At 41.4% G+C, this 14,892-nt stretch overlaps 1 protein-coding gene across 6 annotated transcripts in view; it reads left to right on the top strand.

Moving 5' to 3' along the window:
• The window catches only part of TPD52L2 (TPD52 like 2), a 130,144-nt gene that overhangs the window by 67,904 nt on the left and 47,348 nt on the right, over window positions 1-14,892 (top strand). For 4 of the 6 annotated variants that reach the window (XM_069243257.1, XM_069243255.1, XM_069243260.1 and 1 more), the window contains exons 4-5: window positions 283-342; window positions 3,580-3,681. In XM_069243257.1, the coding sequence (XP_069099358.1) occupies window positions 283-342; window positions 3,580-3,681 (162 nt within the window). The remainder of the gene's footprint in view (window positions 1-282; window positions 343-3,579; window positions 3,682-14,892) is intronic. The other 2 variants (XM_069243258.1, XM_069243256.1) reach the window with 1 other exon arrangement.

The following is a 14,892-nucleotide window of genomic DNA, read 5'->3' as shown; positions in this document are numbered from 1 at the left end:
TGCTGAAGGAGGTGTCGGCCACAGGAGCTGGACTTTGCTTTGCTTTGTGGGATAATGACCAATGTGGAGAATCCAACTCTTTCCTGCCCTTGCCAGCCTACATGTTGGATATGCTTTAAAGGTGTTATTTTTTTGATGTCCACAGGGGCTGGTGGCAGCATGTGAAAGAGGTTATGTTTCTGTCTGTGGATAGCCGTGAAAGTGGTAATGTTTGTATCTGTGGTAGCCCCCGTTGGCTACCATCTTCTCTAACTCCCCCATTTTGTCCCATTGTATTTATAGATATGTATCAGCCACCAGCACACTGGAGGAGTGGAATGAAAAAGTTAGCAACTCAGAAGCGTGAGTGTCTGTCTTGGTAAAATCAGCTTCTTTCAGCCATTCTGGCTACTACAACTAACTTCATGTTTTGGATTCAGTGGTTCCATTTATATTACGTGCTGCACAACACAAAATGATCACTAAAGGAAACGATTTGTGAGTACCCCGAACACAACCGGGGATTTACCAGCAGCAGGGCAGGTTGATTTTTTTTGCTGACCGCCCTTTGAACATTATCTTGCTGATTCTGGTCTGTTACTCCGCTGAGCTACTTTCCTTTTTGGTTGGTCTCTCTTTAAAACTTGTCTGGTATCTAATGTACAGATACCACAATTTTCTAGGCATTGCATATTAAGCAGACCACAATATACATATAAACAACTTATATTTATTATTATCTTGGAACAAAGCTCATTGACTACTGGAAAAGGTAATTAGGTGTCCAAAACCAAGCGTGCATGTTGTCATGTTGTACGTTACACTCAGCTGTTGCCATCCACCCAGTGATAGTACAAGTGCTGAAGGAACCATAATCAAATGTTTTAGTCATTATCATTGTGACTTGTAAATTGATAACAAAGGATGAGCAGTAGCTTAGTACGTGAAATGCAAGACAAAATTCATCACATGCAAACAGTTATACAGAAACTCTGGTGCTATAACATCACTTTTGTTATATAGACAAACTGAACTGTGAAGTGTAGGTTTTTCCACACTTTTGTTAGAATTTGTCCCTCATAACAGTGTGCTCTTTACATAGCAAGTAAATTTACAAATTGGTAGCCTTGCAGTGTGCTACACAGACTTTGAATATTAGTATACGTAGGTGAATTTAGTTGCAATGAATAATTCAAACATACGTATCATGATGCACACCCTGAAGAATCTGTGGTTGAAACACTTTGATAAACCTAAAATGCAGAATGAAAATTTTATTTCTGCCGGTGACCGATATTCCCTTTAGACAGTCCATTATGATCAGTCTCGAAAAATTGTGGACTTTCGAAATGTATAACCTTTTCACAGACTACATGGGTGTGCACAAAGTAACTTTCATGCTCACTTCAGTATTGCTTATCGCCTTCCTAAAAGTCACTCTTATCACCTGTAATCAGCGGGGTGACTGTGCCTTTAACACGTTTAAAACATTCAAAAGATGTCATTTTCGTTTTTACATTTTGTGTTATTTTTATCACTTACTCTTGAAATTATATTAAATATTTCATTGTCGTTTTTGCTGTTTCATTGCTTTTCTGGGGTTTATTTCTTGGTGGGCCTGGCAGTTCAGGCACAACATAAAATGGCAAAGCAACTTGTTTGTAATTGCAAAAGGACTTTGTGGTGAAAGGCTAGAAGGTCTGCAGGTTAGGCATGAGGTATGAGTTAGGAGAAGAGCTTTTTGGTTATGGTTATTGAAATGTGAATTACAGCTTGTACTGGAGGTGATTTGTTAGTGACTTGTGAAAGGATAGTTAACGTTTACATTAAAATGGATCTGTACAGTTGAATGCAGGCAACTTTTGTATGCAGTTTGGCAATTGGAAGCCTTATTTTATAAAGATAAGAATTTAGCTTCCTCTACTGTGCACTGTTATGAGCAGCATTTACCTGTACCTTAATCCTTAGTGTGGATGATTCACTGTTTAGAGCATTTCCCGTGCAGGAAATCTGCATCTCAAGAGCTTCCTGCTCAGACACCTGCGTATGCCTCAATTCGTCAAATGTCTGAACCCTGAAGACTTTCCTTCCAGAAATTCCTTGGAGGATTTCCTTGTTCACTTTAATGCTTCCTTCTTGCAGAGTCCTGGATGAGCTTCGTTTTCCTGCACGCTTCCTGCTGCAGTGATCCATGTTTAATGGCCCAGTAAAGTGACTATTTGTTGAGGGCGATCATTTGTCCTACTTCAGATCTCCAGCAGATTTGTTGCAGTGCATGCCTTTTCATGCAGTTGTGATGGGGGCACTGTTTGCCGTAGCCCGTCCTCACTCTTGAAATGAAGAATGCTGATGGACGGTCACAGGTTCTGGAATAAACACTGCCTTCCTATATAAGGAGCATATGTCCTTTTCTTGTATGGTCTGTTGTATCTGATAATCGGAGGACCCCTGCAAGGCCCTCCGTTCTCTAGGGCAGTTAGTTATGAGTATAGGAGGAGGACAGAATTTCATTCAAAATGCTTCTCTCTAAAAAAATAAAATAAAAAAAAAAGCTTTCACCACATAGCACTGTCATGGTTGACAGTCTGAACTAGAAACGTAGTTAAACCCTTACCTTTTATTGATGGTTGTATGGATTTGTGTACTCTGTACCTGCAAGTTTACTGTGATACACATGAGAATAAACGACATTTACAGAAAATAGACTCTTTTTGGCAGATAAAGGAACCACATTCTAGGAAAATAATCGTTTGCCAGGACCATGCAATTTAGTTACATGTGAGGAGGCCAAGAATAAAATGCTGCCATCTCCCTAATGAGACTTTAAATGTAGGGTGGGGTATCTTGTAAGTGAAGTGTCTGTGTGTCCATATACCTATCAATATATGGTTTTGGGGTGTGTTTTTGTGCGCATGTATTTGTGTTTTTTTTGTTTTTTTGTTCCGGGACTTCAAATCACACTAGAAGGCTTCTACACCCAGCTTCCTTTTCTTTTTGTTTAACAGAGTCAGCAGCATGCACCAATGTATTTAGCAGGTGGCTTCTCTGATTTTCGACCGAACAAAGCTGATTAATTTCCCATTGATGTTTTGATTGGACATGAGATGCATCTATAGGCTTGGGGGCATGCTTGCTGGCTCCTGGTGTTCTGTAACTAACACTTATCTTAGCTGGGCTGCAGTTTCAGTCTGTGGTGGATGTGAGAAAGCGGCCAGGGACTCTTTGCGACCTGGGGAATTTGGAGCTGGATGGTGGTGAATTTATTATCTTTCATTCCTAACAAGCTAATCTTATTTCTTCCGTAACCTTCTTGCTGTTTTTGGCATTTACTATTTGACCTGGTGACAAGCAAGTGTCATGTGATGTGACTCTTGACCTCATGTAGCGGAGCTCTCTTCTTTTTCCCCCTTAGTTGCGTAGTTGATCCAAAATGTGAAACATATAATTATCTGACATTTAGACAAATGTATTCATTGGAATTGGCTAACCCAAGCTCTGGTTCAACTCCTTCCACATCACACAAAACACTTGCTTGACATCTCTTTACTGAACACTCACTAGAGTTCACTTGGGAGTTCTCGGTTTCTTTTCTCATTGCAGCTACAAGAAAACTCAGGAAACCCTGTCACAGGCGGGACAGAAGACCTCGGCTGCACTTTCTACTGTGGGCACTGCCATCACCAGGAAACTCGGTGACATGAGGTAGGTCTCTCCGCAACCTCCCTGAAACTTCAAGTCTTTATTCCCACCTTCAAGACTGAGGTCTGCATAGATTGTTTTTTTAACATCTAGCCTTTGAGTGTTCCAGTGCAGGGATCAGACTTGGCCTCGATGTAGCACCAGTAAAGATTTTGCAAAGCAGGTTGGAAGCTTGGTAGACTTGGAGTGCTAAAGTCCATGGTGAGCAAACACTGTCAAGGTAGTAGTGGAAATGGCGGCCCGAGTCAGTAGACTCTTAAGTCTCCTGGGGCCAAGGGGAGTGTAAAACTGCAGGTGTGTGTGTCTCAACAACCTCTAACACCGAAGCGTGTTTGAATTAAAAGCTGTGCTAGGAAGGCTTATAGCCATTAAGCTAAGATGATAGAAATGTAGGTTTAGCCATAGAGAGCTTGTTGGCAGCAGTAGCTAACAGTAGAAGTTAGCATTTCTATTCATGCAGATGTGGAGGTTTGAGTATATAGGAAATTGTGTGCCAGTAATAAAAGGCAGTTATTTTAGAGTAAATGACAATTGTTTGTGTGTTCTAGAACTGACTTACTCTCTACAATGGTTGATGTGGGTGTATACTTGACATATGGAGCTATTCTGATTGTTGTACTATATGCTTTTGTAGTGTGTACATTTCATAGAAGTGTGCTTCTTGCGAGGGGGTTGTTGCAGAATTTCAACTATGGGCTAAAAGTGTATGCAAGGCCATAGCAAGAAAGGAGTACGTTCAAAAAGTACTTTCTCTTTGCCTGTGACCTGAATTGATGTTGTAATGATCATACTGTCTGGTTCCTATATAATTGGAACGCATACCCTCTCCCCCATTTGTTATGTCTCCACCCCTATATTTTGCATACAGACACTGAGTGTGTAATGATGTATCCTAGTTGTGTGATGATTTGCTAACACTGTCATTGGCTGGAATGCAGACTGGCGACCGCACTCTTGGGCAGGAGGCCCATCCTTCAGCTGGAGGGACCCGGGTGGTAAGCATTGGCAGAAATCTCTGATCACAGGTAGCCTTCCTCTCTGTAATGTCTGTCTACCCCCATGCTCCACATGATGTTAATACAATCCTTCCCTGTCTTGCCCCCACACCTGTTTAGTTATGTGTAATCTTTTATTGGCTTTTGCCCATCTGACGCAGTCATTTGAGAACATCTCTCACCACTGTTTGAATAGAGCCTTTCCTTCACTAGTGCCAGATGCACAATTTATCATGATGCATCTTCCACAGCCTTTGTGCTGTATGCAGGCTCCCCTGTGCCACATGTGATCAGAGATGCTTGGGTTTGCCGTGATGTGTGGCCTCTTTGGAGTATGTCCACACGCCCTATTTTTCATCCTATTACAGAGCCAAACAAACTCCTACAGTGGGGCAGTTTTTGCACTTATGTGCTCCTCTGGTAGAACCTGGTTCTCATATCTTTCTTCAACTGGTACCTCCTCAGGATTTGTGTGATTTTCCTGTGGAATAGTGCCCTTTCATCTCTGTGTTTTTCACATAGAATGTGGCCTTATGTGCTCCTGTGTGGCCTGTGGAAAGGTGTCCTGTTCCCCTGTGCTCCCTCTGATACTGTCGCTCTCTGTAGAAAGGATCTTCTCATTCCTTTGTTTTTGTCATTGAATTCATCCTCCTTCTCCTGTTGGACAAGGCGGCCAATGTGTGTGCGTGTTTGCATGTGCACCTATGTGTCTTCCTTGCGAGATACAACTTCTTACACTAGGCTTTCACCTGTAGATTGTCGTTTTCCCAACCTGTGTGATCTAGCTTTCCATTATGTTGTGTGTTTCTTCAGAGGGATAAGTTTGCTCTGGGCAGGGTCCTCCCATTTCTTGGTCTTTCTTACATGGCCTTTGCTGACCCACCTCCTTGTCCCCCACCCTCCCACTTCTTGGGTTTGTCTGGTAGCAGGTTAACTTCCATCTCTTTGTAATTCTCATACAGGATACAGCCTTGCTCTTCTGTTTCTTATTTTTTGTGGCACAGCAAATTCGTTTGTTTTTTTCCCTGCAGAATCACCCTCTCAAATTTACATAGGTGTGTTGGCTGTATTAGTTCAGCTTCCCTCTTCTCTGTGTCCTCCTCAGTGGCTTGTTCTACCTTCTACTACCATAAATGTTCAATCTCTGGTCTCTGACATATAGTTGTTGTTCTTTGAAATGTTCAGTGTGCAAGAGGGTATGTTATCAAATATAGCAATGGATTCCCAACCATGGTTTCCCAGTTTCCATTGGTAAAGGACACAGCATTGGGTGCAGTTTTAAGGCTTTGTTTCCCATAGGAATTAAGTTAGGTGGTGTCCAGTGTTCCCCCGCTGAATGGATAAGACAGTGGTGCCGAACTGGGAAGAGTCTAGATCTAGAAGTTGGTGTTTGAAGAGATCGGAAAGATCTACCATTATTCTATTTCTTATTCCCTGTGAGCCAATGGATACACATTGCCATTCTATGTCTTTATAAACAAACTGTCAAGCAGAAACACATTAACATTATTTGGATGGCAACTTCCAGTCCTCAGCAGATTGCATCCTTCCACGCTGTGCTTAACTAGCAGAGTGACGAAGATGTATTTTGCAACTTAGGACAAAACAACAAGGCACCTTTTCTGACTTTAAATGTCCCTGATTATTCAGGAATAGAAATAGGACACTCGGTGATTTTAAAGTGCATGCCTATTCTTTTCATGCCGGCTCTAGAAACTCGTTTCTGAGGTGGTTTATTTCTTCTCCACTGGGCAGTGTCTAGTCTTCCACCAATATCCAGCTCCTTGAGTGGATACTGGAGGATAAGGGAAAGGTTTGATAATGTTGAAAAGTTTGTTGTGACCCAGCAGGTAGAATATATACTTTAGATTTACTTACTTTCAGTCTGATACTTTTGCTCCCTCTGTGGCTCTTTTCCTGCCCCAGGCATATAAAAGAAAATACGAAAAATGTGGTTCTGCTTCTTCTCTAATACTGACATGGCATTACCTCACCTTTCTGTAGATTGTTTGCAACTGTTCTTCATTCCCAAATACTACCAAGAAACCTCACTGTGGGGTATATCTATGAACAAGCATATAGGCTTTGCAACTTAGCGTAACTTGTATTAACTAGCACAAGCATACATTTTCTTACTGTTTTGTCATCACAACTGAAAGGCAGCTTTTGCACTGACGCTTCCTGCCCATTACATATTTATTGCCTACTTTCAATAATTTAGGGTTTTTCCATGTTCTGCTTGTATGAAGATACAGATTTAAGGTGGTAGAATACTTAAATTATACCATACAGTTTTTACAAAGATACTACAGTAGTTTAGGTTTCACTTTGGGTGGGCAGGGCCAATTTTACCTCTATTTAGAGAGGCATCTATATCCACATTTATGCACAAATGTCTATTTTGATGAATGATGATGAAGGCGCCTTTATTCCCTCAGTCCAAGATTAAGAGGTGTTAGGAGATGTGAAATGGCAGAACAAAAGTGAATATTAAAGTCCTAACGGGCAGCAAGAAATGTTGTGTGTCCGTGGAAGGGAATTTTCCCAGGTGACTATTGTAGCCACTGAAAATTGATTAGAAAAAACTGTCATAGTAGGCAGCTCTGTGCGTCATCATTCAGTGTAATTGTGTAACTTAGTACTCCCCTTCAATGGTAGTCAGGATGCCTTGTTGACAGGATGAAATCCCAATCAATATGTCTCTCTTGTGTGATGTGGTGAATCTACTTGATGCATACATTTTGCAATACCATGCCGCCAAGACTGGAAGTAGATGCGAGATGATCCTCATGGTTGCAGCCAGGCCCCGTGTTCTGACGAGTCTTTCCTAAGTGCTATATATTAATCTGCCCAGGGGACCAAATCTGCTGTGCTTATTTAGGGGGGATAGTGCTGTGGTTTTAGTCCAGAACCTCTGTGTTTATTGTAGCTCGTACATCATCACAATCCTATTTCAGAATTTTTAATAGGTGGTATTATTCCTTCAGGTGGCAAGTATGTCAATTTAGAAGCATTTGTTGCTGATTATTTATGCTGGGGATATTTTACCCTATCTTGAGGGGGAAATAGTTCCTTTGGATACAGTATGTCAGCTATCAGAGCCTGTCAGAAGAAGCTGGATGAAATTGCCGTTTTGAAGTATCATTTGATAAAAAATGTCCTGTCTGTCTATCCTATTCTATCTAATCTATCTCTGATGAGAAAATTCCTTCCAGTTAGGCGCTCAGATCCCATTTGGGAATGTAACATTGCTTTATCCAAAATTATAGAACCTTGATTTAAACTGTTACACAAATAAACACACTAAACACCACACCCCCGCCTCATGTTAAGGAACAAATACCTGAAAGCATTGCTACAGATTACAGTGAAATTCATGATTTGTCTTATGATGTTTCCTGGTTTTTCACAATCATGCTTTCTTTTTTTTGGTTCTTATTCATAAGATTCCTACTACGCAGTCTTTACACATGTCTCACTCTAAAAACGGTGTTATATTTGGATAGGATCAAAGTGTTTTGTGGGGGTGGGGGATGTTTTTTAGCCTTTTAGATCTGTTGTCAAAAGAATATGGTTCCAAAGGAAGACATCCTTGCATGACTAACTTTTTTTAACTTACCGAAAACACGAATACTATTTTTAGTTTCTTTAGAGACTATCTCTACAAGAGTTCGTTAGAGTAAATACTGCAGCAAGCGTAGGTGAAATCACTCATGCTCTGATTTCCAACAAGTTAATGTGGTAATCTGTTCAAAACATTCTACCTGATGTTTGCTGCTTAGCATGTAAATCTCCACCAGGTTCTGTGCTTAGAAGACATTACGTAAAATTATTTTGGCACCATATGTACCAATTATAAATGAACACAGTCCTGTACCGTTTTGAGATTGAAGCTCAAATGGCCTATTGTGCTCATCGTTTGATAGGCATCAACCATGGCAGGCTTAAATAAGAGCTACCTTTTAATAATGTCAGACCCCTACTGTTAGTACATTTTAGAAGATCCTCCATTGAGGCAACAGGGAATGTCTTTGTATGTGAATCTGTAGAGAGTACTCCTGTTGTAAATGTTTGTAATTATTTTTTCTAGCACACTTTGTCTCCCATTTGAGAACCATAAAATCTGGAGATATAATTATTTTTTATGTTGAGGCTTAGCATGATTGAAGATGCTTAAAACGAGCTTTGCTAGACATTCCACCGTTATTGGGAGACATGTATTTATTAAAAATGTGATTAAATCAGTTACTATGTGTACATCACAGGAATGGCCAGTTTTTCCATGGCTCAATAGAAGTGCTTCTTTGTGTTTTGGGAACTAGTTTCTGGGACTAGAGGGATTCTTAAGGTACAAAGCTGTGATTTTATTACCAGTCCTATTAAATGGTTTTCAGTTAGATAAAGATGGCGTGATTTTAAGTGTGGGACCCAAGAACTCTTTTATATGGGGAGGGAAATCTTTGTGCACTGATTCAGTTAGTGTACTACCTGGATATGGGATGGGTATTTTGCTGCAAGGTAAAGGGGAAAAAATGGCCTAATTTTAATATTTTATGCATGGAATGGCTTCAAACCTTTCTTAACTCGGAACTGTTTCCATATGGGCAAATAGTGTCTTTTAAATGCATGCTCGCCCTATCCTTGACATGAAACACTGCTAACCTTTCTGCTTTGCTTCTGTGTCTGCATTATGAGTTACAATTGCATGAATGTACTGCTTGGCTTTCTTTAGGTTTTTGAAGTTATTGTTAGATGTTGTCAAGTTTCTCGTTCCACTCTTTTCAGAAAATATTGCTTTGTTGTCAGTGTCTAATGTACTCTGGGTTGCCAATTGCTGCATGGCAGTGTTCTAAAGGCCAGTGTTGATGCATGCTTTGTTTACCAAAATGTAGTGTGTCTGGTCTTCTCTGTTTTGGTATTTATGCCTAGTAAAGATATGATGCCCTATCAGTGTTCACCTACAGCTGCATGTAGAGCAGGCCTGTAAAGAATTTTGAATCCTGTCTTGTCAGTACTTCCTGTTTTTGCCACCTCTTACCTGAATGTGGAAATGCTTTGGGTGACTGCTGTGCTTGCTCTCTAGTTTACAGATGTAGGTAAGGGGATTTATCCTTCATTTTTGTTGGGCTGGGTTTGTATTTTTATTGAGCAGTTGTTTGGAGAGATGGGTTCTTAGATGTGCTTTTATGGTGGGCTGTATGTGGATTTTGAGATTTGCTGGTTCTCTGTTGAAGTCATGATATGTCATTGGTTCCCTAACCTACGTGTGTGTATGTGTTCTGATGGTGCATTTAGAGGTGCAATTGTTCTTATTGTGGGTTTTTTCCTGTTATTTGTTCCACAAGCTGGTCAGTCCAGGGTTGTTTGATGTGTGCTTGCTCTCAGTGTGTGGTTTGCTAGGGTTGTTCATCCTACATTTTGAGATTAGCTGGAAGTGTAATTATAGGAGTAATTTCAAGAGATGTATCTGCCATAAAAATATGCCTGTTGTCTAGTCTGCAATCTACATGTGGGCATTCTGGAAGTGGACAGTGTAATGTGTACTTTTTCATAATTTTTTAATGAGATTAAATGTCTTCAACGGGCTGCCTGGAATGCATTTGCTAATCTCCTTGCTGTCTAGTCATGTGATGTGCTGCAAATGCTTCGTGATTTGTACAAGATATCTTTGGGTTGATTTGTAAGTGTTTGGTGTCTAAACATTTGGTGTTCTAAAATCACATGTTGCATGTAGGAAGCCTGGGCTGGATATGTTGTGATTTGTGTCTGGTCATTGGTCTTGCACCATGCTGTATGTATGGCAGCCTTCACATGGATTTGTGTGCACGATGTGTAGTTATGGTGCACTGTGATCTCACCTCATTGCATGTTTTTGGGGTTGGTTGGATTGTAATGGGGAACCTATGTTGCTGCATTGCTTAGACTGAAATATCTCTCTTTCTCTTTCTTGCTGCTGCCTTTCTGCTTTGACCTTTTCCAGGGCTCACCCCTTCTCGCATTCCTTTAGGTAAGGCACTCCAGAACTCTTCTTCAGGAGAGTGACTCACGGTTATCATTCATTCCCCTGAACCTTCCTGAACTCAGATTGTCTGCACTCAGCAGAAGGGTTGTACTGTCTGCCTTGCTTTACTGTCTCCTGTTTTTTCCTGCTTCCCTGTATTGCGCTGTTGACTTCCTCTAAAAACAGTTATTCAGATTAGTGACTAGAAAGGTCTTTTCCATTTCCGTTCTTACTGTAGGAGATTGCTTCCATGGTTTCTGAAAAAAGATATACAATTTGTGTTAAAAACGTCTTTTGAAGAGACCCGAGACACCTGATCATATTATACACTTCTCATTTGGACTCTGTTGCCTTTTAGATCCTACACACAATCTTCGGTAGCACCAGGTGGAGCGGTAACATAGCTTTACTTACATGCAAAGTTGGCAGACTTACTGGTGTTCTGGTGGCACTCTAATTGGTGGTGGTTGGTTTGCGGATATTTTGTGGGTCTAACTCGCAACCAGCATGCACCCAGCCCCACGGTTCAGCCATTTTTTCAAACGGTGTACTTGGGTGGTAGCTCATGTGCTTTCTTTTCTTAACACACAATGGAGTTCCCTATATAAGATCACCAGAAAGATCTCCAGCATCAGAGCCTACCTAGATGTAACTGGGCAATCTTGGCTGTGAGAGCAGCAGACCCTATGATGAAGCATGCCACCTTTGTGAGTGAGGGCCTTCCATTCTAATAATAGGGATACTGAAGGCGAATTATGATTGAACCTCATAATAAAACATTGAATTATGAGGTTCAGTGGCATGTGTGGTATTAGATACACATGCTTTGCATAAGCTCGCCATCTAGTGTTGGGTCTCGAGTAGTAAAGCTTGTTTTTCTTTGAGGAAGCTTTTCGAGTCAGAGGATTGAGTGACTCCAATCAGTGATACTGCACATGGGCATCAAGTCCTATGTTAGATTGTTTTCTACTGTCTGGTTCGGACGTATGTTCCTCTTGCTCTGAGTTCTTGGCTCGATCAAGTCCAAAACAGTTTTCTCTCCATCTTCCTTCCTGCGACAGTAAAGTTTTGATCGCATTTTCTCACACAGCCTCTTCTTAGTTTGATTATTAATTCCAAAACTGACTCCCTGCCCTTCGGGGGTCTGCGCCCCTCTTTGGGCCTACATCCTCCATGTGGCATCCGGCTATGCAGTCCTAATGTAACGGACTCCATTTTGCTTTTGCCCTTGATGTCATTCAGAATTCCCCCACACCATTCAACATCTGGTGTGTAATTTGTGTGTCCCCCCCCAAACATAACGAGCAAACTGAGACACATGTCTCCAATCATGACCTTACAATAATTTACTCAAGTGATCAGCTGTTAACTCTGAATACAGGTAACACAAATGTCTGTGACCACCTAGTGCCCCTCCCTTAACAATATTCCTAATCCATTTGTCTGCCAGCAATGCGACTGACATTTATATCAGCAGTGGTTCCACGCTCAGAAAGCCAATATTAATACCATGTTTAACACGATCCATCCGACATCCCAGCCTAATAAACCCAAAGGGGGGGCAAAACAAGCTCCTCATCAACGCTTGATCATTATTCAGACACGCTGTAGAGCTGCATCTAATGATAGAGACACAATCTTTCATTTGTCTTTGTCACTGAAACATGGGCCGACTCCTCCACTGGCCCTGCTGCCATACCTGACGACTTTGACATTTTCTGTGTAGGTAGACTGGGAAAGTAAGGTGATGGATTAGCTATAGTATATAATACAGAACTTCCAACTCAATGCAATCCAGTGCCATACTCAAGCTGTGAGGCTTTCGTCTTTTCCATAGCTGTTTCAGATAATCAGACCTTCAGAGACATGGTCATCTACTGAGCACCGGGCCCCAGTGCTGCGTTCTTGCTAGAAGCTAATATCTTACACTCTGATTTTACCATTTAACTGGTCTCACACACACGCAGCCTGACACACATTAGATGGAATTTTCAGGAACAACTCAGTGATTGGCCTCATTGGTCTCTTCCCTATGGTATGGTCAGATCACCATGCTATTCTTTTTGACCTGTGCATTGTGCCCTCTGGCATTGGAACAAAGTTCAATCTTCCATTTTAACAAATTATTACCTGCTTGTTTTCCAGCTCTTTCGGATGACCTAGAAGAAGCTTTAGCTTCTAACTCCTCTTGGGTAGACTCTGCTGCCCGAAACCTGGCTCTGGTTAAACCAAATAAACCAAAAAGACACAATATTACCACCTGTGGTTTTCTGAAAAACTCCTTGCCATGAAACAAAGTTGCAGGCGTCAGGAGAGAAGATGGAGGCTGGAATATAGTGAGACAGAGATGACTAATTATAAAAAGTGCTTAGTTCAATATAAAGCCTTGATTGCCACGGAAAAGGTTGGCATACTCTACTAAGAAAAACAAAGCTTCAGCTAATTCCACCATGGCACTATTCAATACGATCACCAAACTGACTACAGTTCCTACTGACGTGACAATCAGCCCTAACCAATCTTATTGTAACAAGCTAGCTAATTTCTTCAACAAAAAAAGTATATAATAATTTCATCACCATAAACTTACCGAATTCGTTCCCTTCCTAAACCAAAGGACCTAGTCTTTTGGGTTTTCAGCCCCCTACAAATGAGGAAGTGTAAAACCTTATTGTGGATCACCACTTGACCCTTCTCCCCTTAAAGCAGAGGTCTTCAAACTGGGGGTCGGGCCCCCCTTGGGGGGGCCTCAAGTGATCCGGGGGGGGGCGCCAAACTCTGGCCAAAAGAAATATTATACAGATAACATGCCTTTGTTTCAAGCAGAAGCATGTTATTGAAGTTTTAAAAAGGTAACAGTACTTAACTGCAATGTTTGAATAGGTTTAGACCTATTTAAACATTGCCATCTTTCTAAAATAATTGTGAAAAATTCTGAGGGGGGCCCAATGATTTTTATTTTTCAACTGGGGGGGCGCAGCATTAAAAAGTTTGAATACCACTGCCTTAAAGTGACAAAGTTAGCTGCTGAGATTATCGCCCCTGCCCTTCTTAACATATTCCAGGCCATGTTCAAACTTACCTCTTTTCTGAACTCTTGGAAAAAATCTTCGGGGCTTCCTCTGATAAAGAAACCCAACCTGGACCCAAACTATCCATCCAATTGCCCGCCTCCCATTTCCAGCAAAAATTGTTGAACACATCAGAAATAGGCAGCTGACGAAGTATGTTAACACCAATAATATTCTTGATGACACTTTGGGGGTTATTCTAACTTTGGAGGAGGTGTTAATCCGTCCCAAAAGTAACGGATTTACCACCAGCCGTATTACGGGTCCATTATATCCTATGGAACTCGTAATACGGCTGGTGGTATATCCGTCACTTTTGGGATGGATTAACACTCCTCCAAAGTTAGAATAACCCCCTTAGTGTGGGTTTCGAAGTAATCATAGCACGGAGACAGTCCTCATTGAGGCCACAGTTGGCCCTTCCCCTACTTAATCTGTCAGCAGCTTTCGACATGATCAAACATGGACTGCTGCTGGAACGCCTTGCTGACATTGGAATTTCCGGGCAGCCGGGTCCCTGCTTCAGTCGTTCCTCTCTAATAGCCCTCAAGAGGTGTGTCTCTGCAAATTTGTTTCTCCATCATTTTTTATTCCCTGCGGGGTTCCGCAGGGCTCTTCCCTGAGTCCCAATCGTTTAATGTTTGTTAAATCCCTGGCTTGTTTAATTAGATCATATGGTTTCTCACTTCTTACGCCGACGATACACAAATAGTCGTTTCTTTCGCAATCATTGATCCTACTACTGGGACCAGATTCTGCGATTGCATGTGGGCCATCGGCACATGGTTGTCAGAAAATTGCCTGAGATTAAATTCCAACATAACAAAAGTGCTCCTTTTGGGCGTTAACCTGTCCTTTTGGACAGACTCCTGTTGGCCACAGGGACTAGGCCCTTTATCAGTCCCAGTCTCTAAAACACCTAATCTGGGAACCCTGCTCGACAATAAACTATCTTTTGCCGATCATGTAAAATCTATAACTATGTCAGCCTTCTTTATACTCAGGACACTAAAAAATGATCATACCACTTATCCAATGTCACTTACAGAAATTAGCCAACACCTCCTTAGTAATGGCCAAGATAGACTATTACAATGGTCTAGTACTTTATGGTAAACAATCAGTTTTAAACAAACTTCAATCTCTG

The sequence above is a fragment of the Pleurodeles waltl genome, chromosome 7 (assembly GCF_031143425.1).
Source record: "Pleurodeles waltl isolate 20211129_DDA chromosome 7, aPleWal1.hap1.20221129, whole genome shotgun sequence".
In the NCBI taxonomy this organism is placed as follows: Eukaryota; Metazoa; Chordata; class Amphibia; order Caudata; family Salamandridae; genus Pleurodeles; species Pleurodeles waltl.
This window is presented reverse-complemented; position numbering and strand designations above follow the sequence as displayed.